Source organism: Lactuca saligna, chromosome 9, assembly GCF_052625555.1.
Source record: "Lactuca saligna cultivar CGN05327 chromosome 9, ASM5262555v1, whole genome shotgun sequence".
Classification (NCBI taxonomy): domain Eukaryota; kingdom Viridiplantae; phylum Streptophyta; class Magnoliopsida; order Asterales; family Asteraceae; genus Lactuca; species Lactuca saligna.
The window spans coordinates 45,580,631-45,592,755 of NC_136425.1; the positions used below are offsets into that span (position 1 = coordinate 45,580,631).

General features: G+C 31.7%; 3 protein-coding genes across 3 annotated transcripts; 1 reads left to right on the forward strand and 2 right to left on the reverse strand.

Moving 5' to 3' along the window:
• Nucleotides 1–1,173: 1,173 nt before the first annotated feature.
• LOC145016296 (uncharacterized) lies at nucleotides 1,174–5,910 on the forward strand. Its single transcript, XM_078974662.1, has 6 exons — nucleotides 1,174–1,182; nucleotides 2,041–2,200; nucleotides 4,676–4,881; nucleotides 5,011–5,093; nucleotides 5,270–5,638; nucleotides 5,730–5,910. Exons 1-6 carry the CDS (start codon nucleotides 1,174–1,176, stop codon nucleotides 5,908–5,910), a joined length of 1,008 nt encoding a protein of 335 aa, XP_078830788.1.
• An 875-nt stretch (nucleotides 5,911–6,785) lies between these two features.
• Nucleotides 6,786–8,364, reverse strand: LOC145014100 (trihelix transcription factor PTL-like). The gene is made up of 2 exons (XM_078972471.1): nucleotides 7,952–8,364; nucleotides 6,786–7,846 (listed from the first exon to the last, which is right to left on the reverse strand). Exons 1-2 carry the CDS (start codon nucleotides 8,341–8,343, stop codon nucleotides 6,877–6,879), a joined length of 1,362 nt encoding a protein of 453 aa, XP_078828597.1. The 5' UTR covers nucleotides 8,344–8,364; the 3' UTR covers nucleotides 6,786–6,876.
• Nucleotides 8,365–10,331: 1,967 nt separating this feature from the next.
• Nucleotides 10,332–11,383, reverse strand: LOC145014773 (uncharacterized). Its single transcript, XM_078973215.1, has 3 exons — nucleotides 11,036–11,383; nucleotides 10,628–10,948; nucleotides 10,332–10,583 (listed from the first exon to the last, which is right to left on the reverse strand). Exons 1-3 carry the CDS (start codon nucleotides 11,381–11,383, stop codon nucleotides 10,332–10,334), a joined length of 921 nt encoding a protein of 306 aa, XP_078829341.1.
• Nucleotides 11,384–12,125: the final 742 nt, after the last annotated feature.

Consider the following 12,125-nt stretch of genomic DNA (forward strand, 5'->3'; position numbering starts at 1 on the left):
AGAACTTAATAAATCGTTTACTATAAAAAGATCAATCTTTTGGGTAGACATACATACAACTTACATACAAACTTCATAAAGAAAACAAGCATAAAGGTTTTTGTTTCCGTTTGAGGTCTTATGACTACTTTTCGATATATATTATTATGTTATAACTTTTAATTTGTAAGGTTTGTTATCTACTAATTATTTATATATTTTCTTGGTTTTGGATTTTTTTTAATACAATTGTTGTATGTTGTGCTATAATCATTAATATATATTAGATAATATAGATGTTATTGATTATATGTTATATACCGTGATGTGGATAATATTTAGTTGGATATATTAAAGTTTTTAATTTATAAGTTTATTATATACTAATTCTTTTTTTTTTAATATTTTTCTTGGTTTAAGTATTCTTTTAAGATAATCGGTGTATGTTGTGGTTGAAACTTTAATGTAAATTATATTAGATTCATGTTATCGATCATATGTTATGGAAAATGCTACTATAAATGATATTTAATTAAATATTGTGTGTGTGTGTGTATATATATATATATATATATATATATATATATGTTTGCATGTTTGTGTTTCTTAAAAGCAATAATTGATTAAAAATCATGGATATGCGATATTATCTTTAGTGTCTATGTAAGTCTTTTTTTTTAAATGCAAATCATCTATTTTATTACTTTATACTTTAGTATATGTTTAACATTTTAATTATAATAATAAGTGTCTTAAATGTTTTCTTTCATCTATTAATAATAATAAGTGGTTTTAAAATTAATGAACAATAATTATAAATAAAAAATAAAATTATAAAAATCATGGATATGTCATTATCCACGCAAGTCTATTTTGAAATGCAAATTGTCTATCTTACCAGTTTATTATATATTGTATATTTCACATTTTAATAGTAATATTAAGTGTTTCTTAAAAGTCTTATTTAACTTATTAATAATAATAATAAGTGGTTTAAAATTAAAAAAAACAATAATTTTAAATGATAATAACATTAATTTATAAACTACATAATGTTAGCAACAAATACATTGTATTTTAAATGAACATCATTATTGAAATTAGAAAACAGCAGCATAAATAAAAATTTAAATTAATTAATCATAACAACTGTTAAAAATATTATTAAATAGATAATTATATATAATTTTATCAATGAGGAAGGTAGGTTGATGTCAATGAATAATATTTTTCAAAATATTATGTTAAAGTTAATTTCAATAACATAACCATTTTAAACATGTATTTTTCAATATCTTAACAATATATTTTTAACATATACAGCGCAACGCGCGATAATTCGTCTAGTTTATTTTAAAAAGGGTGGGCTTTGACCCACGTGTGAAACCGTTGAAGCATTAGGTTTTTTGAATAAATATAGTAATAGACTAATGTCGCCTCTAATCTTTTCTCCGGCGATCATTTGCGGGCATTTCACTATTAAAACTGCTTTATGCATTAAAAATTACAACATATTTTGATGAGTTTTTATATAATCTATATGTAACTCGTAGTAATCAAACTATTTCCTATCACAAAATTAGTTGGTGGTTGGAGACGAAACAAATGTGTAGGAGTAGAAGACGTACCCGATCTGGATGTAGACGATATTGGTGGATCCTCACCGTTCACTCAAGCTAGTAGATCTGGCCTAGCTGTTCACCGAAGATTGTCAATATGCTCTTGTCGGTCGTCAAAACTTGTTGTTCCGACATTTTATGTGTCAAACTACCATATATCTGATTCCACCAGCCACTGGTAGAAGGCGATATCCATCATATCTCATCATATCTGATCAAAAAACATCATATCGATGGTGGTTGTTCATAATGGAAGCGGTAGTGGTGGTTCACGATAGATCTGGAGGAATGAGTGGTAAAGATAATTAATTCTTCAAATATGATGACAGAGACTGGCGACAAACCAGATCTAAATGAATCTAGAGGTTTTTGTGGATCTTCATCGGAGTAGATCTTAAACATCAAAGGTCATTTGTTGGTGTCTGAGAATGTTGTCTTACAGGAAGAGAGAAAGCAACAAAAATGGAAAAGACCAGCCATAGAAAAAGGAGTACACTACAATAGTGGTGGTAGAGCAAGCGGTGGCGATGGAACCAGAAACAATGGCGAGAAAACGGCGATGGTGGAATTGGCAGCGGTGGCGGAGTCGCCAGAGCAAAGAGGCATAAATGGTTGTTGAGTTATTTCTTTAAAAAAGAAAAGATGTGTTATGTTTGTGAAAAATGAAGTTGTAAAGTGATAAGTGTAAATCATAATATGTTTGTCAGGTTAAAGTTTTTATTTATTTATGATCATGCCATTTATTTTCATTAACAATTAATAGAAAAAATGTATATTTCAAAGTTCACAAACGTATATGTGACAAAATAACATATTTATGTAGAATTATAAGCTACAAATAATGGTTCTTATGGTTATTAATCTTTTTTGGTTCTCATTTGAACTTATATCTTTACTATCTTATAAAAGAAATCTAATTATTTCTAAAAATAAATTGATTATAATAATAATATTTTTTTAAGACGTCCAAATGATGAAGCTGATAGTACAAGTAATCATTAATAAAATAATATTAAATTTTAACCATATTTTGAATTCAAATATTTATCATCAAATCTCCTTATATTTCTCAACAATTTGATATGGTTTCCTCAAATCTCGGATTCATTCAAATTTTGAACCCTTTTAGATATCCTTAAATTTAGCATGTTGATTCAAATATCCCTCCAATCGCATATACCTCTTTGCTCCCTCCTCTACTATAAAGTCCACCGTCCAGGAACAAAAAATGACTTCATTTCCCAAATAACACCATAGTTTGATTATTTTGTCTTCGACGTGTACTTTCTTTTGTAACATAACATTTTTGTAGAGGAAACATATCACTGAAAGAATTTACACGCCCCGCCGTTTTGCGCGGGTGCACTGCTAGTATATATATATATATATATATATATATATATATATATATATATATATATATATATATATATATATATATATATATATATATATATATATATATATATATGAGATTTAAATATCTTTATCACGACCTTTTCGAGAGTAAACCAACGACTCGATGTATATTTCACAATACACTTACAGTGGAAAGAAGGGCAACACTTTCGGTTCGCCATAAGACATAATATATGGTCGGAAAGCTCTCGGTATATTGGCCAAAGCTCATAACAAAATGCCAAATGAGGTTTTTCCACTATCATCCTTAATTTTGATTCTTTTTCAATTTTAAAATACCCTATATTAATTGTTGCATCTCGTGATTTCCTTGGTTTTGAAAATCACTTTTATTTGAGTTAATTAGAAGCGTTAGTGAACTTTTTGACGGACCCGTAGGATGGCAGGTCCACATTTAGACCGGCTGACATTTTGGTTTTTGGATGGATAGGAGGGAAGCATGCATGCGTGGATCTTACTGGTGTATCTCCTCTCGTTGGTTAGGGGAGCGGAGGTTTTGCAGTTGGGCATGCCGCTTTGAAAGCCGCTGCGTGCAAAGTGGTAAAGCACGAGAATGCATGTAGAGAAAATCAACATGTGTTTGTTCCTTTTGCGTTCGATACATTTGGTTTTCTCGCACTAGGGCTCCTTAATAGAGTCCAATGGGTCATGCATTCTAATATCATATCTCCTAGATCCACAAATGTTGTTTTCAAAAGAATTGGTTTTGTCATCCAAAAAGAGCTAACGACGCAGCTTGTTGCCCGTTTGCCTTCAATCGATATGTATTGAATTCAAATCAAAAAAATATTTCAAAAAAAAAAATCATAAAAGTTCGGAGAAATTAGGGTTTGTCAATAGTAAATTGTTTACTATTTGGGACACGATGCTTGTTAATTAGATGACTTATTAATCTTTGATTTTTTTGGCTATAATGTTAAATTTAGCTCTACATCAACCATAAGAGGTTTAATGCAAGCCTTTAATATCATCTTGAAATTGAATAAAAATATGTTTTTGAGAACACTTGAGCATTAGTATTTCGTCATACGTTTTGCATTAAATCCAATCGAAAAACAACTTCAGGTTTAGCACGAAATTGGGAGTTAATGAGTAAACTTAAATAAGGTTTTTTTTTTTTTTTTTTTTTTTTTTTTTTTTTTTTTTTTTTTTTTTTACCTTTGAAGAACTTTAGAGTCAAAGGGTCCAAATCTACTGATAAGACTTATAATCATATATACTAGAAGTTCCATACAAATAGTTAAACATCAAGAATGGTTGTCAGCATAGCCCTGCTTGTAGTGACGACTTTTGTCGTCGGGATAGGTGTCGTTGCCATAGTTTCTTATTCTTGTAATGAATGGATGGCAAGAAGTTTTTATAAACAAAACTGCCCTCTAGACTGTAGTTATATATGCTTCATAAGCTTCTTTGGATATGTATTACTATCTTTTCGGGTTGCACACTTTTAATCCTTTAAAACCATTTAAGTTTTAGGGCGTTGCTGAACCCCATAGGAGCACCTTGGCACCCATCATTTTTTATGTTAAGGATCAAAGTAACTTATATGGGATGAATTCTGAACCTCCTTACGTGTCTTTGAATGTAGCCTAGATCCGTTTGAATACTCGTCTAAATTCCAATCAACTATATTTCTTGATGAAACTAAAACCACATAGATACTATTATTAGCTTCATTGGTGAATATGGGAGAGGGCTTAAGCCACCATTTTTCCGTGAAATACGAGTTCCCTTATTGAAAAAAGAAGTCGATTACACCAAGTCTTTACTTGAAGCCTACAAGAATGAGTGGAAGAAAATGGGTTGCACATTGATGAGTGATGGGTGGAGTGATAGAAATAATCGTTCGATTTGCATTTTTCTTGTGAATAGTCCGAAATGAACTATTTTTTTAGCTTCAATTGACACGTCTAATATTATTAAGACAAAGGAGCATGTATTTGTAATGCTAGATGAATTTGTGGAAATTATAGGTGAGGAAAATATTGTATAGGTAGTGAATGATAATGTAGTCAATTATAAAAGCTATATTGGAGATGTTGATGTAAAAGAGGAAGAAGTTAATTTGAACACCATGTGCACTTCATTGCATTGATCTCGTGTTGGAGGATTTAAAAAATAAAAAGATTGAAGAACATAAAGTGACAATAGCAAAATGAAGAAAGATAATAAGTTTCATTTATAATATGTAACTATCATATTTTTATATAAATTTTTCATATAACAAGTCATGATTGGTTCTTTTATAACAGGTCACGATTAATTTGTTTGCTGAAAGAATATTCACAAGAGAAAGAGCTCCTAACTCGATTTGCTACTGCTTATCTTACACTTGGTCGGTTGGATGAACTAAAAGGTGCATTGATCTCATTTTTTGCCTCAGAACAATGGTTAACTACAAACTATGAAATAATAGATTTAGGAAAGAACATTAAGGATATAGTTATGGACACTTCAAGATTTTGGTCATCAGTTGCAAATTGTCTTAGGGTCGTGCATCCCATAATGAAGGTTGTTCGTAGTGTTGATTCGGACTCCAAACCAGCTATGGGGTTTATTTACCAAGACATGGTCTTTGCAAAGAAGGAGATTAAAGAAAACGTTAAAGATGTTGAATCAAGGTATTTGAATACTTATGTTTATTTCTTTGTTTATATTTATTGGTATTAGAATAAAACCACTATATTATATTTACTTGTATGTATTTTTTAGGTACAAACTTATTTTTGAAATCATTGATCAAAGATGGTATAATCAACAAAATAAGGCGATTCATGTGGCAGATTATTTCTTGAATCCAATGATGGAATATACCCATGACTTTGAGAATACAGCTTGGACCAGGACTAGATGTACATGTGCCTTGAAAGAATGTGTGGTGATGACAACCTAAAAAAGACGATTGACCTTCAATTTGATCAATTCACTAATGCAAGAGGGCTTTTTGGTCTTAGTGTAGCCAAGCTAATGCAAGAGGGCTTTTTGGTCTTAGTGTAGCCAAGCTAACAAGGAAGGAAAAAAGTTCGGTTGATTGGTGGGATTCATATGGAGCTGAGACACCCGAGTTGAGAAATTTTGTCATGAGAATACTGAGCTTGATATGTTCCTCGTCTCGTTGTGAGAGGAATTAGAGTGCTTTGAGAGGAATTAGAGTGCTTTTGAAATGGCAACTTACAAGTAACAACATTAATGCTTCGCCATTGAGTTTTGAATCTTAAACCTAATTTTAGGAATTCACTTCCAACTAATTAATCATCAGCATTCTTTTTATTAAATAATTTGATTATGGACTTATAATGAAATGTCTAACACACTTGAAGTGGTATAGTGGCATATGTTCAAACTTGGCCTCCTTTCTTCACGAAGTTGCAAAAGGTTGGTGGTTTTATTTTACAAGTTTTCTTATTTAATGGTATATATGTTCTTATAGAGTTTAAATATTATTTCCTGTATATAATATAGAATTGAAAAAATATAGACATGCCGATTGTCATTGAAAGCTATATTTTCACAGTATTTTATATAAAAGGTAATAAGGTATTATTAAATTAACACGTATGTATGCATACATACATGCATATACAATAGAAACGACTCTTAAAAAATCATATATCAAATCGACTTCTTACGTATTACAAACCATATATGAGACACGATGAAACAAATTTTTCTAAATCCCAATAGAAAGCTATTTGATTGAGGACTTGAATAAAAAAATTATTAAGTTTTGTAAGAAAAATGTTGAACTTTTTTTTGTAACATAGTATAAAAAGAGAAGTTTCATATATGCCCCTTGCATTTTGATAAAAAAATCATTAACTCCACTTGCATAAATACATGATTTAACTCACCTGGAATATTACATAGTTTCCCACGAACGCTCGCCGTCAATGTTCATTGCGGTGGCGCTAAAACAACTATTACGATCTCCCTTGTCGTCCATAGAGTTGCTCTTTCTTGAAGAATCCTCTTTCTTCATGCTCTCGCATTCCAACTTCGTCTTGTTAAAATCCACACAAATCTTTTCCCATATCTCCTTACATTCGCTATCACTTCTACTGTATCCCAAAAGAGACAATTCGAAAGCTACCTCCTGCCAAAGGCCCTCCCCATGTTCTTGGTTAACATCTTGAAATCTGCATTCTTTCTCTGTTCGTATACGAATCAAGCTACAGATCTCAGTTTCGATCCAATCTTTGTGTTTTTCGTAATTACCAAGGCACCCATTAATTTCTTCAGAATTCTCCATAGGAACCATGCTTCTGTAAGTAGATCCAATCGATCTAACCCTAAGTAGGTTTTGTAAAGCATTGAGTAAACACTCGTCGCGAGTCTCTATACGTGCTACATGGCTAGCCCAAGATTCGCATTCGTGATCCAATCGAGCGACCTCTTGTTTTCGCCATTCTTCGTCGCTGACCTCCCTCTCATGCTCTTTACGCTCGATCGTACACAATATCTTTTTGCCAAATTCATCTTGTTTAGCCATTAGTTTCGAGAACTGTGATTCCATTGACTCTTCAATTACAGCTATCATTTCCTTCTTTTTCAACTTACGATTACTTCGGTTCTTTTCTGAAGATGGTGTTCCATGTTCAGAAGAATTATTCGATTGGCTGCTGGGATGAATAACGATGTTGCTATTGATACTTCGGTGATCATGTTGATCTCCAAAGAGGGATTCAAGTTGGCGAAAAAACCGATAGTGTTTACCATCATGTTTTCCAACTTTGCCTTCTTTAGTCTTCTTGTAATACTTGTATAAATTTTCGAACTTTTCTTTGCATTTTCTTCCACTTCTCTGGTACCCATAATCTTCATTCATTATCCTACATCACGAGAACAAAATAAGTCATTAAAAAGATTCAAGAGTGTGGTTGAGACAACAATTGATATGAACCGATCGATTCACAAGACGTAAGTAGCTAACATACCTCGAGATTTCATCCCACAAAGGGGCTTTATGGTTTGAAGATGTGGCTTCTTTAAAACAAGGGTCAAGTCGAGATCTGATCTCAAGAAGTGCAAGTGTCTCTTGTCTTGGCCATCGGATGGTAGTACTCTGAGCATAACTTGTGGTACCATGGTTTAGGTTGATACCGCTGTTAAAGCCATTCCATCCCGTTTGAGGTGAGTATGCAGGCGGGGGAGGTGGAGGAGTGACGGTGGGGTTGTCACGAAAAGTATGAGGTGGTAGTGCATCAGGGTTTAGTACTTGACGCATGTAAAATGGTACTTCCGAGTCAAGTGAAGGGATTCTTGAATTAAAATGGACTCTTGTGTGGCCGGTGGTGAACGCCGGCTGGCCGTACCGGCCATGGTCCATGTAGTATGTGGTAATGGAGTATATTTTCAAATAGGGTTGGATAAAAGGCGTATGAACCCTTTTTTATAATATTTACAGAAATTACAAACATGGTCCTGAAGTATTGGCTTTGTTACGGTTTTAATCCCCAGCCAATTTAAAATGACTGGATTAACATTTATCCAGTTTTCTTTTAAGAATTATGGTATGTTTGCTAATTGCTAATTAAGTTAGACTCAGTTTTTTAGCATACACAGTAAGATGCATATCAGATGCTACAGAACAGAATCATAAGTGTTAATTGTGATACTAAACAGTCCACGGATATGATAGAGTCAGACCCAACTTCTTACCAGATTCAGTAAAAAACATATCAACAGCATGTTATATATATATATATATATATATATATATATATATATATATATATATATATATATATATATATATATATATATAGGCATGAACTACCTTTTGTTTTGATCACTTAACCCATTATAACAGGTACAAACTTAATACACTTGGATCCTACATGTAAATTAGTCAAAATGAAATTTCCCTAAAAGTCAATGGCGAAATTAGTCAAAGCATCCTTCAGTGCTCACACATATATCTGTCACTTAAGCGGATTTCACTAACATAAACAACCATTCCCTTCTTTCGGTATCACATTTTCAACAACAATGGTGAAATATATGTGGATTTATTTCGGCGGTGGCATAATTCTTCACAACCCATTTTGTCAATGGCACAAAGGTCAAACCCAATACTTGGGCGTGACACGTTTGCATGCGATTCATGTCTGTGGTAATTAATACAGACTCATGGATTTAATCATGTGCTAACGAACATCCTTGAAACATCATTTAAGTAAGTTTTATTATTTATTTTTGTTTTTTTTTATTTAAAATTTAAAAAAATTAAACATATATATACTTGAATCAAAAAAGATATTAATAATTATCATAAAATGTTACTCAAAATATTCTTAGATCACAATAAATTAAGGATTATAAACATGTTAAATCATAACTTTTTTTGAATTCTAAATATTTTGGATCATATTATGTTCAACATTTAAAAAAAACTTATAATCTTTTAAAATAAAGCTTGGTATCTAAACAACCTTATGTTGGGGGTTTTATTCAAAAACTAGTTACAAAAACATAAGATTTAGGCAACGGAAGACTAATAAATTTTGAATAACATAAACTAGTTAAACTCACTAAGAATCATCTTGTAAGTAGTAGAAATATTAAACACCAACCAAAGAAAGCATAAAGAAATTACAACATTTGTAGTTCTTTTGGGTCCTCTTGGGAGGCTAGGAAGTTGATGAAGAATGATAAACTTTAAAGACACCAACAAGAACTCAACTTGATATAGAATGCTAGTTTTTCTTTAAAAACTCTTAATCTCTTACACCTTGTTCCCGAGTTTAATTCAGTTTCATTAAACGAAAGAAAAGAAAGGGAAGTAAAATATGGAGAGAAAAGAAAGGGAGGGGAAAGAAGTGATTAACTTTTTCGTGTTCCCGAGTCCGAAGGAAAGGAAAGGAAGTTTTTTAAAAAATGTGTTCCTGAGTTCGAAGGAAAAGAAAAGAAAAGAAAGCTAAATAACAACATTACAATTTTATCCTTATTTTTTAGCAACATTATTACATACATAGTTAAAATTGAAAAAAAAAATGTTGATTTGCATGTTAACGTCATATTTGTTGTCTAAACATTCGTTTACACACATACATATATATTTTGTCAAATACCACCTTCATATAATATTAAATTAAATTATCAATGAGTAGCAAAACATAAATAATATTAAAAAAAAAAAAAGTTGTGGATATCTTTTAATAGCATTTGCCTAATTGAAAAGAAACCAAACTATAAAAATCATCCAAAACAATGCAATTTAATCCAACTACGATTCGAAAAACCATAATTCAATTCGTGAAACCAAAAAAAAGTTGAACAAAGAACCAAGAAATAAACACTAATTCTCCCAATTCATCATTTACCTGCGCTCATCATTGTTTTTAGTATATTCTTCCTTATGTTCATTGGACAACTAAACAATGTCCTCACATCTGCTTGGTTACGAGCCAAATACATGAGAGCACCTGGTATTTCATGGGCTTCCAAACCCATCGGCTGCAATTCTTGATAAATTTCACCACCTGTTAACTCATGATGGTAAGCTCTTTCAAATATTTTGTTACCTTCCCTCATAGCATTAACCACATCACCAATAGCATTCATAATCTGTGTTTCAATGTTTCAGGTTCAGGTTGAGGCTGAGGTTCAACTTCCTTTTCTACTTCGTCTACGAGCTTTCTTTTTTTAGTTTTACATTTTTTCGCACTTGAATTTTGTTCAGGTGTAGGAGACACCACTTGAATGTCATCTTCATCATCATCCACACGTTGGTTCTCCAGTCTAACATCATTACTTGCTAATAAAGAATCAACCTCTGAAATACTTTCTATTTTGATGTCCGTAGTGTTGTTGAACCTAGCATTTCTCTCCTTTGCAGTTTCAGCATTTTCTCCTGAAGCTCTATCTCTTGCAAATAATACCAACATTTGTTCAAAGTGGGCCACCTTTTTTGTCTTCAGTGCAAGCTTTGACTGTTTAAAAACCCCAAAATACATTAAAATTAATAATAATAACATAATATAAAAATAAACTAAATACAACCTTAAATGAAAACAAACCTTAATTAAGTTATCCCAAACCTCCTCATCTGCTTCAATTAGTTGGGTATCAGCAATCCAACCGAACCCACTCAAGGAAATCCTATTGAACATGTCATACCGTTGTGAAAAAGTAGATTTCAAAGTTTTCAAACGATTTTTTAGATGACTTTTAGTTAAATTCATTGTAAGTTTCTTATTGAGCTCCTCAATCATATTCGTATATGCTTGTGAAGTAAAATTTTTATAAGGCCTATTTCCTTTTTCTTGTTGTTGTACCATTGCATCAACAAATGCAGCATCCATATGTTCTGTCCAGTTCAAGAGTGACTTCTTACCGGTATTTACAGTAGGTTCTTGCTTGTTCATTATCGGGTTCTACATAACATAAAAAGAAACATACATTATTATAAAAAGAACATAGTTACAAAGTGTACAAGTTATAAAAAATAACATAAAAAAATTTAAATAACACAAATAAATTCACAAAACAATGTTCATTAAAAATTCAAATTGCAAATGAAGTAATATAACGAAATACTCTTAAACTATGTTGACATATTTATTTCATTGTTTGGATTCAATAAGTAATTAGTCCACATTTGATTTGCAATTAAGTTCCTAAGTTGCACTGCCATACTGTTACCCTCACACGCACCACTTGAATCATGTCTCACTTCCTCTGTTGGTGCACTTAACACCTCCTGTAATACCTCATCTTCAAGATCTTTGTCATAATCTTCAACTATCAAAAAGTTATGCAAAATACAACACGCCAAAAAAAAATGTCTGATTGTGTTTCACGAGAATAAAATGGTTCTTGTTTACTTCTAATGATAGGGAACCTTCTTTTTAGAACACCAAATGCCCTTTCTATAGCATTACGTAATGAAGCGTGACGAAGATTGAACAACTCTCTAGCATTTTGTGGTGCCCGAGTGGAATATTCTTTTAAATGATACCTAACACCTCTATATGGCGCTATTAATGTAGTTGAGTGAGGCAAACCGGTGTCTACTAAATAATAGCGACGTATAATTAAATTGTAATTAGTTTTTTAATAATAAGTTAAACTAAAAAATAAAAAGGTAGTACTAGAAATTACCATTTG

Bases quoted from the DNA above. Each gene is read 5' to 3' on its own strand.
- LOC145016296 (XM_078974662.1), top strand. The intron at 4,882-5,010 runs GTGAATAGTCCG...AATATTGTATAG, and splicing joins GTTCGATTTGCATTTTTCTT to GTAGTGAATGATAATGTAGT. The intron at 5,094-5,269 runs GTGCACTTCATT...CTTTTATAACAG, and splicing joins GAAGTTAATTTGAACACCAT to GTCACGATTAATTTGTTTGC.
- LOC145014100 (XM_078972471.1), bottom strand. From the start codon at position 8,343: ATGGACCATGGCCGGTACGGCCAGCCGGCGTTCACCACCGGCCACACA. The intron at 7,847-7,951 runs GTATGTTAGCTA...CTCGTGATGTAG, and splicing joins TTGTGGGATGAAATCTCGAG to GATAATGAATGAAGATTATG.
- LOC145014773 (XM_078973215.1), bottom strand. From the start codon at position 11,383: ATGAACAAGCAAGAACCTACTGTAAATACCGGTAAGAAGTCACTCTTG. The intron at 10,949-11,035 runs GTTTGTTTTCAT...GTTTTTAAACAG, and splicing joins TTTGGGATAACTTAATTAAG to TCAAAGCTTGCACTGAAGAC. The intron at 10,584-10,627 runs GTTGAACCTCAG...ATTGAAACACAG, and splicing joins TAGACGAAGTAGAAAAGGAA to ATTATGAATGCTATTGGTGA.